Source organism: Monodelphis domestica, chromosome 5 (assembly GCF_027887165.1).
Source record: "Monodelphis domestica isolate mMonDom1 chromosome 5, mMonDom1.pri, whole genome shotgun sequence".
Taxonomy (NCBI): domain Eukaryota; kingdom Metazoa; phylum Chordata; class Mammalia; order Didelphimorphia; family Didelphidae; genus Monodelphis; species Monodelphis domestica.
Window position 1 is genome coordinate 47,268,347 of NC_077231.1, and position 21,884 is coordinate 47,290,230.

The following is a 21,884-nucleotide window of genomic DNA, read 5'->3' on the forward strand; positions in this document are numbered from 1 at the left end:
AGTGAGAAAGTTTGGTCTAAGGGATAAAAAGCTAGACTTGGGATCAGGAAGAACCGAGTCCAAATCTTGTCTTTGACATATAATGGCTGGCTCTCTGACCAGAGACAAGTCCCTTTACCATTTAGTGCCGCAGGCTACTCTCCCAGACTTAAGTTCTGGTGGAGCCACAAGTGGAACTGACCTCCTGTGGCAAGTTTCCTTTCAGGACCATGTCCAGAGGAGGCTGGATAACCAGGAGCTGAGCTTTGTAGTGAAGATTATTATTTAAAGGCAAGCTGGCCTCTAAGGTCCCATGTTCCCTCCTCTTTGCTCCCCCCTCCCCCACCCCTTTGATTTAGGAAGATTAATCTTGTGGTTGTGCCAAGAGTGGCCGATTGGACCAGAGTATAGAATGGATCAGATTAAAGAAAACAGACTGGAGGGGAGAATCACAGAATTTCATGTTTGGAATGGACCATTGTCTTCCCCCCCCCCCAAAAAAAAGTCCCCTCTACAAGGTACCCCTCATCATGTTAGCCTTTTCTTTAGATCTTTCTTAGGGGAAACCCTCACTACTTGATGAAGCAGCCTTTTTAATAAACTTTACCTTCTGTCTTAGAATTGATATAAGTATTGATTCCAAGGTAGAAGAGCAATAATGGCTAGGCAATGGGGGTTAAGTGACTTGCCCAGGGCCACACAGCCAGGAAGTGCCTGAGGTCAGATTTGAACCCAGGACCTTCTGTCTCTAGGCTTGCTACTCCATCGACTGTGCTACCTATGCCCCAACCAATTGCATTTTTGCACAGCATTCATAAAAGGTGTTTTTATTTCCTTATATCAAACCTTTATTCAGTTACAACATTCCTCCCCTCCCCTTTGTTCTTCCCCCAGGAGGCCATCCAGCATCTCTGTCCTGTATGACAGCCATTCAGATGCTGGGAGAGCAGTTCCTGCCCTTTACTGAAGAGCCCCGGCTAGCTAGCTAAGAGACCTGGGTTCAGAATGGTGGGGGAGCAGGGACAAATTGCAGAAGGATGCTAGGGAAGAAGAGTCAATGTGGCTTATAGGCAATATAGGATGGACAGTGGGGGAGAACAAGGAGTCCAAATGGCTGGGTTTAAGTCTGAATGATCAGGACCTGATATTGGCCCTCCTAGCAGTGGGCAGCCATGAGATGGAGCCAGCCTGGGAGCAGACAAGGGGCCATGGTGGGATGTGTGAGGCCCGGGGTAGGACTTTGGTAGGGAGAAGCATGTGGACAGTACAAAGGAAGAAGGAAAGGGCCTTCTTGGCACAAAGGTGCCAGAAACTGTTCTTTGCATTAGCCAAAGAGGCCCAGCTAAGCCCTGAGCTCTCGATGACCAGTAACAGGTGCCCAGTAATGGGTGCGGGTGAGTCTTCCTGAAGAGTCCAGTGTGTTCTAGCCAGAAATAACTGATTCCCTTTGGGGCTACTTTCCCCTTACACACCCGTGATTCTGACCTTTTTCATCCCCCTTTCCTCGCTCTCCTGCAGACCTGACGACGTGCTTCTGAAGCGCACCCATGATGAGATCGTCTTGCTGCACTGCTTCCTCTGGCCCCTGGTCACCTTCCTGGTGGGAGTCCTTATCGTGGTGCTGACCATCTGTGCCAAGAGCCTGGCCGTCAAAGCTGAAGCCATGAAAAAGCGCAAGTTCTCCTAGAGGTGATGCCCCAAGGAAGAAGCCAAAAGTCAGCAGGACGTGAGGGGAAAGGAGACCAATGCTGCTCTCTTTCCGGTCCCCTCCTCCAACCCCCGCAAAGCATCCTGGGAAATGTGGATGTGACCCATGGCACCATGTGACCATGGCAAGGACTCCTGCCGGAAGGATCCAGGAGTTCTCTCTGGAAGGCTTGTCTTCCAGGCCGCAGTAACCAAAAGACGTGGAGTGGCACGTTGTAGTAGATATTTCCAAGCAATGGCTCACGTATTCAGCTCTTAGCTTTGTGGAATGACCATTTCAGAAAATCGTGTAGATTTCCTTTTATTTGAAAAACAAACATTCTGCCAGTCAGTATGATGTAGATTACTAACCATCATAACTAATGCTATTTAAAATATTAAAGCAGAGTGGTCTGATTCTTTTTTAATGTCTGCTTTCTATCCCGAATGCAGAGTGCTGAGGTAAGCTTTTCTACTTCATTTATGTCTCCTAGATCAAAGTTTCATTTTTCTGTGATAGTTTCTGTGCAAGCCTGGACCTAACCATACTAACCGCCATCATTCCTTTTAGAGTAAACTTCCAGTAATCCCAGTCCCTTCTTTCAAAGCAGCCCCTCGTGGTTCATTCACATTGGAAGAAGAATGCATTTTTATGGGCTCCAATGTTTTTGTGACACTAAAGATGGGTTCTTGGATTAGGAAGAGATCTCCTAAACTTGAATTCCCTCTGTCCAAATGTTAGTTCTTGACAGAGATCTTATTAAGACCCAAACACTGTCTTTCCACTCCCAGAAATGTTGGGACTTGTTAGGTATTCCTCATGTCAGAGATATGGGTGGTGGGAGGATATGTATGTGTGTTCAGGGGACATGGTTTCTCCCCTCTCTTGGCTTATATACTTGGTTCCTACTTAAGAAACTTTCAGGGCATCCCTCAGTATCTTAAAACTGACCATTTCCCATCTCTCCTTTTTCGAGGCTTACTGTTCATATGACAGAGGAAAATTTTAACAGAAGAAAGAAAGAGACAAAACAACCCTTGAATGAATGATCATTAGTCTTAAGGATCCTGAAACACATTTACTAAATCTAAAACTAATGTGGGAAAAAAAATAATGAATGAATGTGGATCCACTAAGGCTTAGCTCCTAGGCAACAAAGGTACTGAGAGCAGTTCTACTCTTGTAGCAGAAACAACTGAGCTTAGAGTCTAGTCAAGTGAAAATACTTTGCCTAGCAAACACTTATAAGCACTTAATGATGGACCAAGTACTGTGCTAGGTCCTTGAGATACAAAAATAAAAATGAAGCAGGCCCGACCCTGAAGGCGCTCTTAGAGAGGACTTGCTAGCACACTCTCTCATAAATATTCCTCCCAGGCCCTTCCCTAGAAGCATATGATTTATATGTACATGTAGGCAGATACAGAGCTTGGGATAGATGTGCCCACAGGCCCTGCGATGAGCAATATATTATTAACACCAGCCCCCTTCTCCTTGGGGACACTCTGCCTGCCTGTAAAGTCCATGTATAAATTTATACAAAGTAATTTTGGGAAGAGCCACTGGCACTGAAGGGAACAGAAAAGTCCCATGTTAGATGGTCCTTGAACTGAGCTTTGAAGGAAAGAGTTAGAAATGAGGAGCAAAGACGTTTTAGACATGAGGAGCAGCCTGTATAAAAACTCAGAGGTGAAGGGCCCAATGTGAGAAAGAACAAGAAGGCCTTTTTGGCAGGACCACAGCACATATAAAGGAAAGTTATCTAAAATAATGCAATAAAGAAAGGTTGAAACCAAGCAGAGGGGGGCCGTTAAGGACCAAACAGAGGAGTTTTTAACTTAATGCTTGAGGCAATTAGGGGGCACTGGAATTAATGAACAGGATCAGATCTATGGTTCAGGAACATGGATTTGGTAGCTAGATAGAGGCAGAATTGTTAAAGGAGGAGGCAAGACAATGAAATAATCTAGAGCCAACCACAGGAGTTGACAGAAGTGATGTAAGGCAAGGACCAGGAGATGAGATAGTAGTATCATGAAAACCCAGACAAGAATCCATCCAGTGGAAGAAATTGGTAAACAGTGTCAAATAGTGCAGAGAGATGGAGAAGGGTGAGAATGAAAGGAATATTTCATACTCCTTCATTCATAAGGCAATTAAGAGATTATTGGTAACTTTGTAGCGGATATGATTGATAAGGTTGAAAGACATTTCAAAGAGTTGAGTGAGAAGTAGAAGAAATGTTGGAGGATCAACAGCTTTTTCTAGGAGCTTAGTTCTGAAAGAAGGACAAATCTGAGCCCATGGCTTGAGGTGGTACAGTCAAGTGAGGAATTTTTCCATTAAAATAAGAAGTCACCCTAAGGGAACATCTTCCCCATCCTTCCCAGTCTTGCTTTCCCAACTCCTCTACTAGGTGAACTCCTTCCCTGTCCAGCTCTGCCTTGATGCTTCTTGGTATGAAGGAAGCCTTTTTGCATCAGCTTCCTCAGCTCTTTTCAGGTGTCCCACCCAGATGGGATCTGGAGTCTCTGTCTCCACACCCTCTACATGCCTAAGACCTTTTCCTCAAGTCTAGACTGAATTGTTGATTTATGGATGCATTTTATACTTTTTGCTCCAGGCATTTGTGAAACTTATCCTAGGTTATCCAGAATTGCTGATTATATCTCAGTCATTTAGGGTTAAAAATACAAGAGTTTCTCTATGGCCCTCCAAATTCCTTCCCTTGTTACCCTGTCACAGCTTTCTTGTTGTGGTGCTGGGGGATGGGGGGGGCCTCTTTTTTTGCTTCCTGTGCCCTAAAAGAGGACCACCCCTTCCACACAACATCTAGGGTTCTCTGCCTGTTGATGCCTTCTTTCCTGTGAAGAAGGGAACTTCATGAGTTCTTCTGGTCTTGTCAAAGCCTGATTCCCTTTCTTGGTCTCTTTCTTTTTACTCAACTATTTCCTTCTCCAGTAACTCCCTTCTCACTACCACACACCATGTAAATCAGTGGGAACTAAGAGACAGCCAGGCCTAGCCTGGGCTACCATTGATATTCTCGGTACAACCCCCCCCCCCCCGCCCCAGCCCACCCCCCCAAAAAAACAAAAAACTACTGCAGCTTTTATCTAGGCCACTCCACTCAAATGTATACGGTTTGCAAAATGCTTCCCCTGTATTACCACCATTGAGTCTCCTAACAACTCCAGGAGGTATATGCTATCTGGCCACATTTGACAGGTAAGGAAACGACGGCTAATGGGGTTAAATGTCTTGCTTGGTTATGCTACCAGCAGTAGGTAATGAAAACATTCTGTGTTATCTATGAGCAAATGACTGAAAATCCCACCCCAACCCACTCACTCCAAAATTGCCACTTTTGAGTCATTTGGCATTGAGTGAATTTCTTGAATCCATTGTATCTATTTACGCTTGGAATGATTATAGCTTATTAAAGGCAGCATGTAGAACTTTTCTGCCTATAGAAGTCTCTTAGTGAAGATAATACATTGATCAGAACATTCTATTCAACAGCTTGATGCTCGTGAATCTAGATTTATTCATCTGTCCGTGTGAGTCCAAAGACTTCATTTTCTGGATGATTTGGGGAAAATGTAACAAGAAAATTGGTTTTTTTTCCAAACATAGCTTTGTAGGTTCCACTTGCCTTCAATTAGCTAGAACTACAGTTCCTAGGATCTGAAAGAAAATAATTTCTAGTTTGATGTTATGCTATTTCAGGGTTGTAGGAGCTACATAAGGCAGGAAATAGTAGACAATTCTCAATATGGAGCCAATAAGACCTGAGTTCAGTTCAGGGCTTGCTCTGACATTAAGTAAATCATTTCTTGTCTTTTTTTAGCACTAGCTTCCTCATTTAGAAAGGAGACATGATGATAGAGTGAAATTACTGGATCATTCACACCCCACTCAAACTTTGTAGAGATCTAAATAGCATGATCCTTGATGGAATATTTCAAAGCACTAGCAAAGGTTTAGATCCTCCTTGTTTGGTCAGTGCAGTTTACTAAAAGATAACTAAAAATCTGATGCAATAACTTTAGCAAAATTTGGAATTTATGACAAGCATCCTTTTTCACAACATCTGGTCTGGCTCAAATTAACTTTCACAGAGTATTTTGGTTTTTTACAGTATAAAAAATGAGATAAAACCATTGTTAGGAATGTTGTAAGCAGACATTTCCTAGCTATGTGATCCTGGGCAAGTCACTTAACCCCAGTTGTCTAGCCCTTGCTGCCTTAGAACCAATACATGGCATTGATTCTGTGCTGGAAGGTAACGGTTAAGAGAAAAAAAAAAGGAATGTTGTAAAATATCATGAAGAAACTTAGTAAAGAGGTACAAACTGGAGGTCAAAAGGGACATGAAAGTGAAAAGAAATTCCAAGAAGTTACTGAAGCAATTGAAGGATCAACTACTTTGAGAAAATTTTGAAAAACATTTTGCCTATTGTGAAAGTGTGGCCCAAGCTCAGAAATACTATTATCTACAAGAGTGCCAACATCAATTAATAAGAATATAAAGATCAGATGGGGATAAATTAGAAAATATTCCTTTGATTACTTTAATCCCCCATTCCTGAGTCTGGATTCTCATGTCCTAACTACTTGATTCCACCTTAGTTACATATGGGGATGATCTTAATCTCACTATCACTGAGAAGTGTTCCACTTCAACAATAAAAATTCCTTCTCTCCTATTAACCCATCCTAAGCTTAATAATTTGTCTTCACTAAAACCTCTCATCTCTCCATCTCTTGGAACTCACTCAGGCACCTCTTCTCTCACCTCACTTTCTTCCTCTCCTGATCTTAATCCTATAATCAAAAACTTCAAGTCTTCACTGTCCTCTCAAATCTGTTGCCCTGATGTTAATACTCCATACTTGAGCCCTAATCCTGAATTATTCCCACCATTTGCTTCCTAAGGTCTTTTTCACATTCTGTTACCAAAACTAGGAGAAATCATGCAATTGAACCAACTAACCCCTACAAATTTGCAGTATATGCTTTCAACTGAGTCCTCAAGTCAGCAAGATGATTCTTGTATTTCCATTTAACTGATTCTTCTCCCACCCCCTGCAGAGGCTGTTCCAACCCATTTTCTTCTCTAAATCCTCTATCGCATGATCCCCATCCTCAGCTGAGGATCTCACTTCATATTCTGAGGTGAGATCCCCATAAGAAAATAAAGACCATTGCCATGTACTTCCTCTTGTCCCCTTCTCTGTTTCTCAAAACTTCTTCATGTTGTCCCTCAATTTTGCCTCCTTTACTCCAATCTCCAGTGAAAGAGATAGCCTTTCTCTTTGTCAACGGCAAACCTTCCTCATAAGCCCTAGATTCCACCCCCTCCCATCTTTCCTGGCACATTGCCCCCACAGTCAACCTCTCTCTGTCTACTTTTTCAGTTTCTCCTTGAGTCCCGGTTTCTTCCTCATCGCAGCAGGACCTGGTTTTATGCAACCAGTCATGTAAGTAGAAATCGTGCATGATAGCAAACCTCATTATTTAACAAGAATTTCTTATCCAAACGTACTTAGGCACTTCATGCCTTTTTTGAGGCTCTTCAAAGCTACCAGCATCACTACTCGTGTGCTTTGGGGTTGTCTTTTGCCTCTACTTCCTCTCCTCTCCCTCACTTCTCAGACCATAGCCATCTGATGACCAATTTCATCACTCATTTGAAAATGCTTTCTTCAAAATTACCAACAATATCTCCAGGGACCGACAGCTCTGACACCTGTTGCCTATCTTCATCCTTGATCTCTTTCTGTGCTTTTTAACTGGTGATTGACCTATTCTCTTGGATATTCCCTCATTCCATCATCTTTTCATAACACTGCTCTCTTGGGCCTCTTTCTGCCTGTCTGGCCCCTCCATAGGATCCTCTGATGGTTTATCATCCTTAGCACACTCTCAGCTATTGGGGATGATTTCTTTAGTTCCTATAGATTGAGCGATCATTTATACAAATTACTTACAGATTATTAGCACTAATGTCTCTGCAGAGCTCCAAGAGTATTCTGCTGATTGGATATTCCACCTTTGGGTGTTCACCTAACTCGGGCCTTCATCACCTTTCCTCTGGACTCTTGCAAGAATAGCCTAACTGGTGCCTACATCTTAAATCTCGCCCTTCTCCGATCCGTCCTACACACCAGTGGGCTGCATGCAGCCTACGACACTCCTGCATGTGCCTGAACCAGATTTAAATGTCGTTTGGAAATATTTAACAAAATAAATAAAAATACAATAATGCATCCATGACATAGTTTTCCAAGTCAATATGGGACCAGCAGGGATCCTTGTGTTTGGCTTCCTAGCCCTCACTTCCTTTTGAGCTCGACTCCACTGCTCTAAATGGCTGCCAAAGTCATTTTCCTAATGTGCGAGTTTGATTATGGCAGTCGCCTTCCCAATTAAATTCCAGTGGTTCACTCTTACCTCTAGAATCAAATCTATACTTTCCTGTGTAGATCCACAACCTGGCCCCAAACTACATTTCCAACCTTATTCTGTATTATTCCCCTTCTTGTACTCAGTGGTCCAGCCAATCTGACCTTGTTGTTCCTCACGATTGACCCTCCATTTCCCATCTCCGTACCTTTACTTTGGCTTCCCCTCATGCCTGGAATGAGCACCTACCTCACCTCCCCCCTTATAATACTTTGATTCTTTTAAAATTCTGCTTAAGTGCCACTCTATACATGATGCCCTTCTTAATCCCCCAGCTACCAGTGCCTTCCCCACAAAAAAAATTATCTTTATTTTGTATATAGTTTGTATATATTTATGTATATGTGTGTTGTCTCATAGTATGTGAGCTCCTCGAGGGCAAGGACTTAAATTTCGTTTGTTCTTGTATACTGAGCACTTAGCACAGTGCCTGGCACATAGTAGGTACTTAATAAATGAATGTTTGTTGACGGACCAATTACTCAGTATGATACATTTCTGTGATCCTAGAGAGAACCTATTTACTAAGCAGCTGCTATTAAATCATCTTATAGAATCATGGAAATCATAGTTAGAAAGGACCTCAAATGGCATGTTGTCTCATTCACACCTGAGCAAGATGGGCCTTACAACATTTTAAAATATTCATTCAGCTTCTGATTGAAGACCTTCTGTAGTGAAGAACCCGCCATTGTCCTCCAATTCTATACCACCCGTGTGTTATCCCCCAGGGAAGATACTTCCTTGGTTAAGTAGATTTAGTTAGGATATTCTGCATCATGATCAGCAAAAAAATACATACAGATATAAAACCTATCGGGAAAATCTGAGAGCTGGCAGAGCCTGGGGCCAAGCTCTGTGCTTTCAGAAAACTGTTATGTCTTCATTCCTTCAAGACAGAGAGAGTCAAATCGCTCTTTTTCCAATCAGAAGGGAATCTTGCTTCTGACTTCATTCTCCCTGAACATGGGAGGAGATGATCAAAAATCATAACCTAGACTTGAGAGGGACCTTTGATAATCCAGTCTATCCCTGCCCAAGCTCACATTTTCAAGATGAAAACAATTGAAGGGACGAGAAAGGAAAGGGAATGTCCAAGGATACAAAAACAGGAAGTAGCAGAACTGATATTTGAACTCCTATCTTCTGTCTCTATTCTCTTTGCTAAAATTATGCTGTGGCCACCTGCACATTGCCACTGGAAATAGTCTGGGAAAGCTACCAAAGTAATATATAACAGTTACTCCATATATACAAGTCCATGTTTAGTCATACTTCCTGGTTAACAGCACTCTTAACATGGCAGTACTTGCACTCCACTGTGGGACCCTATTGGCATCTATACTTGGAAAATGAGTGTGTGTCTTGGGCCAAGGGTGTGCTACCTTAAATGCAAGTTCTAGATCACGAGAGATTGACTCACCAAGGCAATTGATTAAAAAAATTGTTTTTCTCAGTATAAATGACACCAAGGAAAGGGATATAAGCAAATGCTGAGCAAAGGTATACAGGTACAATTCTCTAGGTCCATTAGGACACAGCCAGGTCAATGACAATTGCTTATTTGAAAGGAAATAAATTTTAAAATTTGTCATCAAATCTCTTGATAACAGTTGATATAAAGCCTCAATGCAGGTCTTAGCCAGTCCTTGCACTGAGTCCGTGAGTTATCCAGAAAATAATCATGCAGCCGAATCAGACTCTCGGGGCCCAAGCCCTGGGAAAAACCAAATAAAGCCTAATATATTCCACCCCTTGTTCTTGGTCCTGTCATAGTCTTAGTCGTGTCATACTAGTACCAACCTCAGATTTTTAGATTTAGATTTTTAGACCTTGGTTCTAAATGAGTAAATGATACACCAAAAGGGAATGGTACACAAAGCACATGACATGAAAAGAGAAAAAATAATGTGTAAAATTATACCCACTGTCCAAAGCCAGAAGAATCATGGTATCACCAGACCTGGTGAAACAGTCATAGAGGAGCCAGAGACTCGTTGAAGATAGAACTCTAGAACAGCAACCAAGAACAGAAAGTAAGTCACTAGAACAAGGAGGACTTGAGGGATAGTGCTAGTCTAAAATGTCTGCAAAAGTAGTAGCAGAAGCAAAAACTAAGGATCTTATTTGCAGTTTGTCCCTCGACCCAAGATAATATTTCCTCTCCCTTCTCCCTCCTATCCTTTTTGTTTTTCTCCTGGTCCTTTGGTGATCATCTTCCTCTAACAAGGCCATCTCCCCCGTAGTGAGTGAGACTTACCTGTGCAGCGATCCCCAAGTTTCTTTAGATAGTTCTACCCATGGCCTAAAGATAAGATGGGAAACACCTTTCCATGGCCTCCTGTCAAGGTCCACTGCCCTGCTCTACTCCTGCTAAGTTCTCCTTAACTTTGGGGGATATAATTTGCCTAAACTGTCCAGAGGAAAAGATAAAAATAGTGAGCAACAGGTAGATGGCTCAATAGATTGAGAGCCAGGAATAGAGACAGGAGGTCCTGGGTTCAAAGTTGGCCTTAGACACTTCCTAGCTGTGGGACCCTGGGCAACCCCCATTGCCTAGACTTTTACTTCTTCCTTGGAACCAATACACAGTATTGATTCTAAAATGGAATGTGAGGGTTGTTTTTTTCTTTTTTAAATGATAGTATAAACTTCACACATTTCTCCTGGGATAAAGTACTTGCATACAATGATTTCAATATTGGACCTATCACTCCCAACAATGTTGAATTAGGAAACAAAAACATTCCTTTATCACCACCATCCACCTCTTCAATGTTTTTTTCTTTCCTTTGTTCTTGTTTTTGTTATTTCTATAATCATAATTCATTGAACTGGTTCTTTCTCTCTTTGTTGATGAGAATGTTTGAGATGTGAATTTTCCCCTAAGGACTAATTATTGTCTCATCACTGTCATTTTCTTTGATGAAAATTACATAGTGTATCTCCAATTTGTTCTTGACTCATGGATCCTTAGAATTAAATTATTTTGTCTTTATCATATGTTTGTTTCTTCAAATGTCTTATTGATTAGAATTTTTATTGTATTGTGGTCAGTAAAGAATGCTTTTAATATTTCTGCTTTTCTGCATTTGTTTTTGATGTTTTTATGGTTTAGAATGGTAAATTTTTTGGTAAAGGTGTTGTGTACACCTGAGGAATATAAGTACTCTGGCATTACTCCCACTATTCACCAGACTCCTTTCTCTTTACTCTTCTGTGTAACAAATACATACACATATACATGTGAACTTGGGTTTGTTTATACACACACATATATGTAATATAGTCAAGCAAAACAAATCAATGCATTGGCCAGGTGTGAAAATATATATATCTTGTATCTCTAGTTTATCTACTTTGTACCAAGAGGTAAGAGACATGCTTCAGCAATAACCTTCTGAAATCATAATTGATGATTATATTGATCAGAGATGTGAAGTCTTAGACTTGTTTTCCTTTATCCAGTGACCTTTTGACTACACTATGCAACAGCAAAAAGGGCAATTGGCTTAGCGGCTAGGGCATTGGACTCTAGGTCTTAGACTTACCAGCTTTGTGCCATTGGTATGTCGCCTAAATGCTTTGAACCTCAATTTCTTCATCTATAAAATGGAGATCATAATACTTGTGTCTCAGGTCTGAAAGGGCTTTTGTGGGGAAAACACTTACAAATTTTTTAATATTATAGAAATATTAACTATTATAACCTCTCTAAGCTTGCTTCTTCAAAAGGAAAATGTAATATTTAAATCACTTGCCTGGCAGGGCTGTTGCTAAGATCAAACAAGAGAATGTGGAAATAGCTAGAATAGTAGAATTCATTCTGGTCAAGGAGCTATAATGTCTGCTTTCTAAATCTCTAATGCCAGAGCTATAACTAGAACAGGAGGTTTAGGACTTTTCCCCAGGACACTGACATTTAGAACACTGATAGCACTTACAAACCCTTCCTCAGTATAGAATCATCACCTAGTGTAGGTGTCAATTTGGTTTCAACACCTGGGTCACAATCATAATTAGTTAAAGTGAGAAATTCTCCCCACCCCACCCATATTGGAGGGCTCCACAGAAATGTACTAGTGTTTCTGCCCAAGAGAGCAAGGATTCTATATGGTGTAATGTCTTAGTGTGTCATTATGTCGTAAAAAATGGATAGTGGGGTGTTTCCTGCTTCTGGCCCCGAGGTTCCTCTCACCACAGTGTAAAGATGGCTAATTAGGACTCTGCCACTACCTAGTGTGATGTTGGACCCTTCAGCAGACCCCTTCCCCTCTCAGCCCTCTCGTAAATCAAGGGGGTGTCAACATGGAATCTAGGAATCCCAAACTTGTTACTGTCAACGTGGAAATCCAGATGTCCCCAGTGTATTTAGTTGGGAGGTAGAAACCCCCTGTTTGAGCTTGTCACAGGAGAGGTTTCCCCCTGAGGGAAGGCCCCACTTCCCCAGACAATAGACATCCACTTCCGGTGGGAGGCAGACCCCATCCGAAGTCAAGTAGCTCTTGTGTCTCCAGAAGCCTCTCCCAGCATATCACACCCTCCTTCTGAGGATCGAACTCGGGACCTTCAGCTTGCGAGACTGACGCGCTACCTACTGCCCAAAGCTGAAGTGGATGTCTGTTGTCTGGTGAAGTGGGACCTTCCCTCAGGGGGAAACCTCTCCTGTGACAAGCTCAAACAGGGGGTTTCTACCTCCCAACTTAATACACTGGGGACATCTAGATTTCCACGTTGACAGTAACAAGTTTGGGATTCCTAGATTCCATGTTGACAGGGGTTACCCCAGTTTCAAATTAATCTGGGTGTATCTCCACCAAAACCATTACTCATGAGCCCCCAGCCACTGATTTATATTGTTTCTGTAGTCAGATGGAAGAAAATGATTAGTTCAAAGAAAATGAATTTTATGAAATTGCATAATACAAAAAAAATCCCAATATAACATCTCCTATCCTTCATTATTTAGGGGGAAACATACCACCAGTGGGAAGAATAGGCACACATAGAGATCACACATTGGAATCACATATCAAGAGATGATATATGGCCAGGTCACACACCTGACAGTGTAAATCATGTCTATGGTGCTGCTATGTCTTCTGGTGATGCCTGTATGCTATTTTCAATAAGTTCCTTCTTATTTTCCTCCTCCTCCTCCTCCTCCTCCTCCTCCTCCCTCTCCTCCTCCTTCTCCTTCTCCTCCTCCTCCTCCTTCTCCTTCTCCTCCTCCTCCTCTTCCTCTCCTCCACCTCCTCCTCCTTCTCCTTCTCTTCCTCCTCCTTCTCCTCTCCTCCTTCCCTCCTCCTCCTTTTCCTTTTCCTTCTCTTCCTCTTCCTTCTTTTTTTCTTCCAAAACTCTTTCTGTCCTAGTGACTCTAAGACAAAAGCTCAAGACCTAGGCCAATAGTGTTAAGTGTCTTGGCCAGAGTCACACATCTAGGAAGTGTCTAAAGTCACATTTGAACTCGGGTCCTTCTGACTATGCCTGGTGCTCTATTCACCATTGCATCTAGCTGCCCCTGAGGGCTTGCTTCTTGCTAGGTGTGATGTCCCAATTGGAATACTGCTCTTTTGGTTCCCAAGAATTGTGGGACTTGTAGTCAGCGGGGAGCTGCTATCTCTACCTTCTTCGTGGTTTCATCTCTTCAGTCATTTTTAGGCTATTTTGGCTTTAATCTGCTAGGGTGTGCTGGGACCTCTGGCTGATAAAACAGGCTGGCAATTCTTTACGTCTTTATTACCTTACTCACTTAACAAAAGCCAGGCAAAGCATCTGAAAATGAAGATGAAATCATCATTTCAGAGCCTGTGTCCGGGAAGAAATCTTTGGCCTCTATAACAGACAACCATCTAATTTAGTCATACATTCCTAAGCTCCTCTTTGGCTTAGAGCGTACAAATAGATTTGAGTCAGAACAAAAGGTAAGCTTGCAACAAGGTCACCTCATTCTTGTTTTTATTGTAGATATCTGTAGGCTGTATAGTCAATTTTGCCTTATTGCTCTATTTTTGTCAGTAAAAAATTCTCTCTATATTCTCTCCAAGCAAAATATCTATATTGCTGGGGCCGCTGGGTGGTTCAGTGGATTGAGAGCCAGGACCAGAGGCAGGAAGTCTGGGGTTCAAATCTGGCCTCAGCCACTTCCTAGCTACGTGACCCTGGGTAAGTCACTTAACCCCAATTGTCTAGCCCTTATTGCTCTTCTGCCTTGGAACTAATACTTAGTATTGATTCTAAGATGAAAGGCAAGGGTTTAAAAAAATCTATAATGTTTAGCAAATCAATGAATGATTCCATGGGCATCTGTGAATATCTGCCCTAAGCCACACAAATTGGCAAAGAGCATGCAATTCCATAGTGCAAAACCTAATAAAGACAGGACATTCACACTCAAACTGCATGCAGCTCTCGCTAGTCTGTATGAATAACATACCGACATAATGTAGAAATAGAATTGAGTATATTCAATGTAGCCCACACATCATATCTCTATACAATCATTTCCACTCAAGCAATAGAATGTAACAATGTAGACTGGATTAAAGTAAGAACACAATCTCAGTGTAGTACAAAGCATGGAGCACCGCGTAACAGAGTTTCATGCATCCAGAAACATAAAATATGCCCCATGGCAACAGCTCAGGTGTAATACTAGTTCAGGCATTCCAGGCACGTCTGTTTTCCTGACTCCTTTTGGGATTTTCCTGGCAAAGACACTGAAGTGGTTTACCTTTTACCATTTCCTTCTCCAGTTCATTCTACAGATGAAGAAACTGAGGCAAACAGGGTGAAGGCAAGAAAGGGGCTGCTGAATCTGCTTTCCTCTCTTCTCTCCTCTCTGTCTAAGCTCCTCCATGCTCACCTTCCATGACACAGGCTTGGCAAACCTTTAGCATTCTGGTGCCCAGAGGGCAAATTCAAGTTGTCTGTGAGCCCTCTGGAGAGAATTGAGGGAGAAAGTGCTTGATTTGGACAGCTGGACAGAGGAATGGGGCATGCAAAGAATGTCCTCTGATGCTGGGAAGAGGAGCGACGGAGTGCCAGCTCTACATGTGTGCCACATCTTCACCAATGCAGCTCTAGCAAATATTCAAGTTTTCTAAACAATTTTTTTCTTTAATTCTAAACTTAAGAAAAAAACATTTAAAATGAGAATATAAATATATGTAGAATTGGGGGGACAGGAGATTTTCCAGTCTGTGTTCCAGAGCCTATGCTAAATATTGGGGATCACAGAGAGAGGCAAAAACAGCCCTTACCCTCAAAGAGCTCACAATCTCACGGGGAAGACAGCAAGCAAATGATTCTGTAGATACAGGATGCATGCAGGGAATGGAAGTGGGAGAGAATCTTAGGGGGAAGGCACCGACTAGCCAAAGAATTGTACAGGAAACCACAACTCTCTCTTCCATACAGCCAGCTTTCCCTTTTGAGTCTATAATAAATTCAACATGGACCTCTCAAAGCTGCCCTGGTTGGTTGTTTCCTTCTGGCCTCCCGTCTGTTCTCTTCTGGGCATTAAAAAAAGTGCTCCAATTACCCTCTTCTCTTTTCTCATCTTCTGAGCTATAATCTAGCTTTGACAGTCTCTCTGTGATTGGTGAGAAGGTTTTTAGAACTCAGTCGGTTGCCTTTTTTTTTTAATCCTTTTCTCTGGCTCGTGATGGAACATGAGTAACTCCCCAGTATGTGGTAGGTATTTGCATTGGGTTTTCTCTACCCAGCCACAGGCCTTCTCTGGGGCTCTTTTATGAACTTCCTAGTTGTCTCATCTTCCAACAACTTGGTTTTTCTTAGTCTGCTCTCGTGTGTGTTCCTCACACACCAAGAATTTGTAAAAGAATATTTGTCTTCTTGTTGAACATTGTGACAACACATATTTCAGGTTTTTTTGTTTCTGACCAAGTTTAACTGAGGTCATAGGGAAGCAGTAGGTCTCTTTTGATTTCCAATTCAGTGAAGATGTGAATGACCGAATAAACATTTATTAAGCACTTACTGTTTACAGAGCACTGTGCTAAGTGCTAGGGACATCAATAGAAAAACATGACAGGAAATAGAGGATGTGATGGTCTAGATCTCTATCTTCTGAGACTCCAAAACACAAGTTAATGGACAAATAAGACAACTCAAAAACATTTTAAATGAATGTTAAAAAGTGTTTTCTATGTAATTGGGAAAATATTATTTAAAAAAATAAACAAGCATGGCTCTTGCCCAAACATCAGCAGATTTGAAGTTAGATCGGTTGCATCATTCATGGTTCCATTGTGAGCCAATTCCCAACTCCATGGAATCTCCTCAGGGTCCAAGGCCCCAGAATGTTCATAGAATCTTAGAGTTAGAACTGGAAGGAATACAGAGGTCTTCTCATCCAACCATCTAATCCAGATGAGGAAACAAGGTCAGAGAGTAAAGTGTAACAAAGTCGGGATTCAAACTCAGTTACTCTGACCCCAAAGTCAGTGATCTTTTCACTGTAGCAACTATTTCCCCAACAGCCTTTTCAATAGCATCTAATTCAGAATGTGCATCCCCATGAATGTAGGAAAGCTGTGTTTCTAGACCTCTTAAGATTATTATCAAGGACAAACCCCCCTCGATGTTTTTAATTTTATTTATTTAAACATTTATTTATTTATTTAGAATTTTTTCCCGTGGTCACATGATTCATGATCTTTTCCTCCCCTCTTCCCCCCCCCTCTCCTGGAGATGACAAGCAATTCCACTGGCTTATATACCTCAATTTTAAAAAATCTCTCCCTTGATCAAAGCAGATCCTGGCAGGGAATCCATTTGCATAAAAATATTTGTCCCCAAAATTTGTCTCAACTGCAGAAAAGTTTTGGTTCCAGAGTGGGTAAGACTGATTGCTTCTATTTGGTGAAATAAGAGTCTCTACTAAGATGTCACATATATTTTTCCCGTTTTCTTTCTCCTTCCAGTTATAAAAAAGAAAAAAAATAAAGACACCAATTCTAGCACCTTGCTGGTGCCCAGATCCTCCAAGTATGCTGTATGATTTGGCAGCACTTCCCCTTGAGCACATCAGACACTAGTTTCACACTTCTTCCAGACATCAGATGCCATTTTGAGCTAGTAAAATTTGTTTCTTACTAGATGAAGTGTCCTCTCTTGACTTATGTGTCTAGACTCACAATGTGATGCTGTCATGGCCATAGAACAAAATGTCTTTGGTACAAATCAATCAAGTATTGATGAAATGCCCATCACAGCATTTGGAGTCAAAAGAATCAGCTACTTGTATGACCTTGAACAAGTCACTGAACCTCCCTGGGCCTCAGTTTCCTTGTCAGTATAGTGAGGGCATTGCTCTAGATGGCCCATGCATTCTCCAGGTCTGAAGCGATGAGCCTGTGATCCTCCTCATTTTTGCACTCTGGCCTTTTAACGAGTTATTTACGTTGGTATTGTCCTTGGCTTCCTTGAGAGTGACTCTCTCTATTCTCCTCCTCTGACTGTCCTCTTCTTATTTTTCTTTTTTCTTTTTTGGCTCTCCTTCTATTGTGTTCTCACAACTCTACCTCACTCTATTTAGGTGCCCCCTAATGTTCTTCTTGCCTTAGCCTTCTTTTCTCTAAGCTTTCTTCATTCCTTTTTCATTACATTACTTTCTTCATTGCTTCATGTCTTTTTCTTCATTACCATCTCATCTATCCAAATGGCTTTATGAAAATTTTGTGGATGGATCCTAAATCTATGGTCATTTCATCATCTCCCTTAAGTTCCCAAATTATTCATAATCATCTATTACATATCTCCTCTGGTTCCTTAGTGCCAGCATGTCACAGTTTGGCCGTGTCATCTTCCCTGCTAGAACTCCTTCTCTCTTGCTGTTCCCCATGTTCTTTCACTGACTTTCCTTTATTTCTCCTCCAGCCATCTTGCTTTTTTCCCAGCTACAGATCCCCAGATGCTACATACCAGTGCTGGTGAAGATGTGGCACCTGTACACAGCTGGCACTAGGGGAGCTACTCTGTTCCCCCTCTTCCCAGCAGCCTGAAGACAATTTTTGCATGCCCCATCCCTCTGTCCAGCTGCCCAAAGCAAGCACTTTCTCCCTCAGCTCTCTCTGGAAATCAGAGGGGCTCCCAGAAAGCTTGAATTTGCCCTCTGGGCACCCAAACTGGGAAAGGTTATCCAATGAGGTACAAATCTATAGAGAAAACATCCTGGAGGGACTTTACCCACTCAGGTTTGGAGTATCCTCCCCGCCCTCCAATCAGTCCCTTCTAGTTGGTGTGTACATAAACATAAAGTCACTTGAACCACTGAGTGGTCTAGCTGGGTCCAAACCTGCTTTCTATTCCCCTCCAATTATCTCCTTTCTACCTCTCACCTCTGGGATCTAGAATTAATACTGCCATTGCTAACGGAAAGGGCATCTTCACTCCCCCACGGTTCTACTCACCATGCCTGGGACTTCACAAATCAAAAAGCTCCTCCTTTAGACTCCACTATATATGTTGTCTCCCTCATTAGAAGGCAAGAGCCTCAAAGGTAGCAAATGCCTTGCTTTGGGGTTTGTATTTTCATCACTTGGCATTGTTTTGTTCAGTTGTGTTTTTTTTTCAGTTATGTCCAACTCTGTGTAACCCCATTTGGGGTTTTCTTGGCAGAGATACTGGAATGGTTTGCCATTTCCTTCTCCAGATGATTTTGCAGATGAGGGAAAATGAGGCAAAGAGGGTTCGGTCACTTAACCAGGGTCACACAGCTAGTAAGTGTGGTCAGATTTGAACTCAGGAAGCAGAATCTAACTTCAAGCTCAGCATTCTACTACCTACCACCTAGCTGTTCTGCTTGGCACAGAATAAGTGCTCAATGAATGCTCATTCATTTATTCCCACTATGTGGATGTCATGGAACAGTATACTTAATGTGGGTGAACAACTCCAAGTCCCTGCCATCTAGGAGCTTACATTCTACTGGGAAAGCACTATGGCTCCTTGGTAACATGGGTGGGATCAAACACTGATAACAGCCTTCTATCACGATTCCAATTTCTGCTGTTGTCTCAACAATATATCCTTTAGGGGCAGCTAGATGACTCAGTGGATAGAAATCCAGGCCTGGAGGCAGCAAGTCCTGTGTTCAAATTTAGTCTCAGAAATGTACTAGCTGTGTGACCCTTGGCAAGTCACTTGACACCCAACTGTATAGTTCTTACCTCTCTTAGAACCAATACATATGATTGATTCTAAGACAGAAGGTAAGGGTTTAAAAAATACAAACCTTAATAGATATAGATCTGTCTGTCTCTCTAACTATCTATCTACATATCTATCTGTCTGTCTAATCCTTCTATCTATCTATCTATCTATCTATCTATCTATCTATCTATCTATCTATCTATCTATCTATCTATCTGTCTGTCTGTCTGTCTGTCTATCCATCCATCCATCTATCTATCTATCTGTCTGTCTGTCTGTCTACCTATCTATCCATCCATCTATCTGTCTGTCTGTCTATCTATCCATCCATCTATCTATATCTATCTATCTATCTATCTATCTATCTATCTATCTATCTATCTATCTATATTTCTATCATTTCTATCATCTATCTATCTATCTGTCTGTCTATCTATCTATCCATCTATCTATCTATCTATCTATCTATCTATCTGTCTGTCTATCTATCAATCTATCCATCTATCTATCTATCTATCTGTCTGTCTGTCTGTCTGTCTGTCTGTCTATATATCTATCTATCTATCCTTCTGTCTGTCAGTCCGTCCGTCCGTCTGTCTCTATCTGTGTCTGTTTGTCTATCTATCTCTGTGTATGTCTTTCTCTTTCTACTTTAGGGCCTGAAATTAACTGCCTGAAGCAGTGTCTTACTTCGTGTCTAATATCATTTCCTGTAGCCCTTCACCAAGGAGCTAGTCCCACTGACAGTTAAGAACAACCAAAGTAAAGATCATTAACTCAAGACAACTGAGTTCACATCCACTGATGGCTCAGACTCTGGCAAGAGTCCCAGACTTCAACTGCACTTCCACTTGATGATGGCCCAGCTCCCTGAGGATCGCAGCCTTGTTCTTTCAGGGGGAGAGGGCATCACCTTAGTTATGAACTCACCTGGCTTATGTCACAGAGCATCTGCTTCCCTCTCTGCCTCCCCTGGTCAATAAATTACCCACTAAGCTCAGAGTTAGCCTGTGTTTCCATTCAGCTCTGGCAAGCAGCCTCTAACTTGGCCCTGGTTAAAAGACAGATCAGTGCTATATTTTTTGACACTATATCTAAGTGTCTAAACTTTACATTTAGCTCTATGCACATCATCTTTGCCCTTGCTGACAATCCACTTCAAAGTGAAGAGCTCCAATCTGTGGATGAGATGAGCTTCTTAGCTTTCTATCCGGGCATCTAGGTGGCACAGTGGATAAAGTCCTTGGCCTGGAGGCAGCAAGGTCTGAGGTCAGATCAAGCTTCAGACACTTACTAGCTGTGTGACCCAGGGCAAGTCACTTGATTCTGCCTCAGTTTCCTCATCTGTATAATGAGCTAGAGGAGGAAATGGCAAACTACTCCTGAATCAAGAAAACCCTAAATGGAGTCATGATGAGTAAGACACAACTGAAATGACTGAACAACAACAGAAATCTCTCTATTGGCAAATACTGTGGGTGTCTGGGGACCATCACTCTCTTGGGATAGGAGTGCCCTCAGTCAGTATGAGAAACAAAGGGCTTGCTCAGGTCTGCATAAGGCAACATTGATGTATGCCGGAGCATTGTTTTGCTGAAGGAGAGGGACACTGGTCCTCTGTGTGAAGAGCTCTCTGAGAACCTGAGACCAAGTGGCAGGGCCCATGGGCTCCCCAGCGACTCTGTTACCCCGATCATGGTCTTCATTATACTGTGAGTTCCCAGAGAGCAGGGGCTGTCTTTAGCTTTCTTTGTCTCCGTGTTCGACACGGTGCCTTGCACATAGTAGGCACCTAATCAATGTTTGTTGACTAAACGACTGTAGCATCTTCTCCAGCACAAATTCAGACACCTGGCTGTCCTTCTGGGAGGTAGTTAGGAGCCGCGTGTGGGCGTTCCTCTTGGTGCTTGGTATTACCTAATGGATTCTCCAGCACTCACAGACGTTCAGGTACTGTAGCCTCAGAGCATCCTATCTCCAGTGTACGTACCCTGTCCAGTGTATGTAGCCTAAGTTCTCTGAACCTCTTCCAGGATCTCCCAGGTTTCTCTGCCCAAGTCCTGTGCTACCCCAGAATCGCCTCAGGGGCATGTTCCTCATTTGGTGGCCAGGGTTCTCCTCTAAATGGGGCCACTATGTTCCATATTGAGTCCCTTGTAGAAGGACATATGATCCAACAGCCCGTATAAATTCCTTTTGTAGAAAGGAGCGATTGAGGCAACTCATGCATTTCAGCATGAGCTACTACAACCAGAATCTGAAAAACACATACATACATGCACATACAAACACATGTATCCACACACGAACATGGGAATAGACATACATGCACACCACGTGTATACACAAACATACTATATACGCACATGCACGTGCATAAACATGCACACATATATATATAGATGAGTCTTTTCTTCCTTTCCAAAGGATTATTAGAGCATTCTAGTAGACTCCTCCAAATGTAACACCCAGACCACCCCCTTCCCAATAGCTACCATAGGTTCAAGGATTTTCTGTGTCCTCATCCACCCAAAAGATCCTCCTTCACCGCTCACCTATTTGCCCATTTCCC

General features: G+C 42.2%; 1 protein-coding gene and 1 long non-coding RNA gene across 2 annotated transcripts in view; both read left to right on the top strand.

Moving 5' to 3' along the window:
* The window catches only part of KCNMB4 (potassium calcium-activated channel subfamily M regulatory beta subunit 4), a 120,635-nt gene extending 109,424 nt beyond the window's left edge, over positions 1 to 11,211 (top strand). Inside the window, exon 3 of the mRNA XM_001362953.4 lies at positions 1,498 to 11,211. Coding sequence (XP_001362990.1) covers positions 1,498 to 1,666 — 169 coding nt within the window. The 3' untranslated portion in view covers positions 1,667 to 11,211. The remainder of the gene's footprint in view (positions 1 to 1,497) is intronic.
* Positions 11,212 to 16,484: 5,273 nt separating this feature from the next.
* On the top strand, positions 16,485 to 20,312 carry LOC130454758 (uncharacterized). Its single transcript, XR_008912570.1, has 2 exons — positions 16,485 to 16,541; positions 20,029 to 20,312. It is a non-coding gene; the product is annotated as an uncharacterized LOC130454758 (long non-coding RNA).
* Positions 20,313 to 21,884: the final 1,572 nt, after the last annotated feature.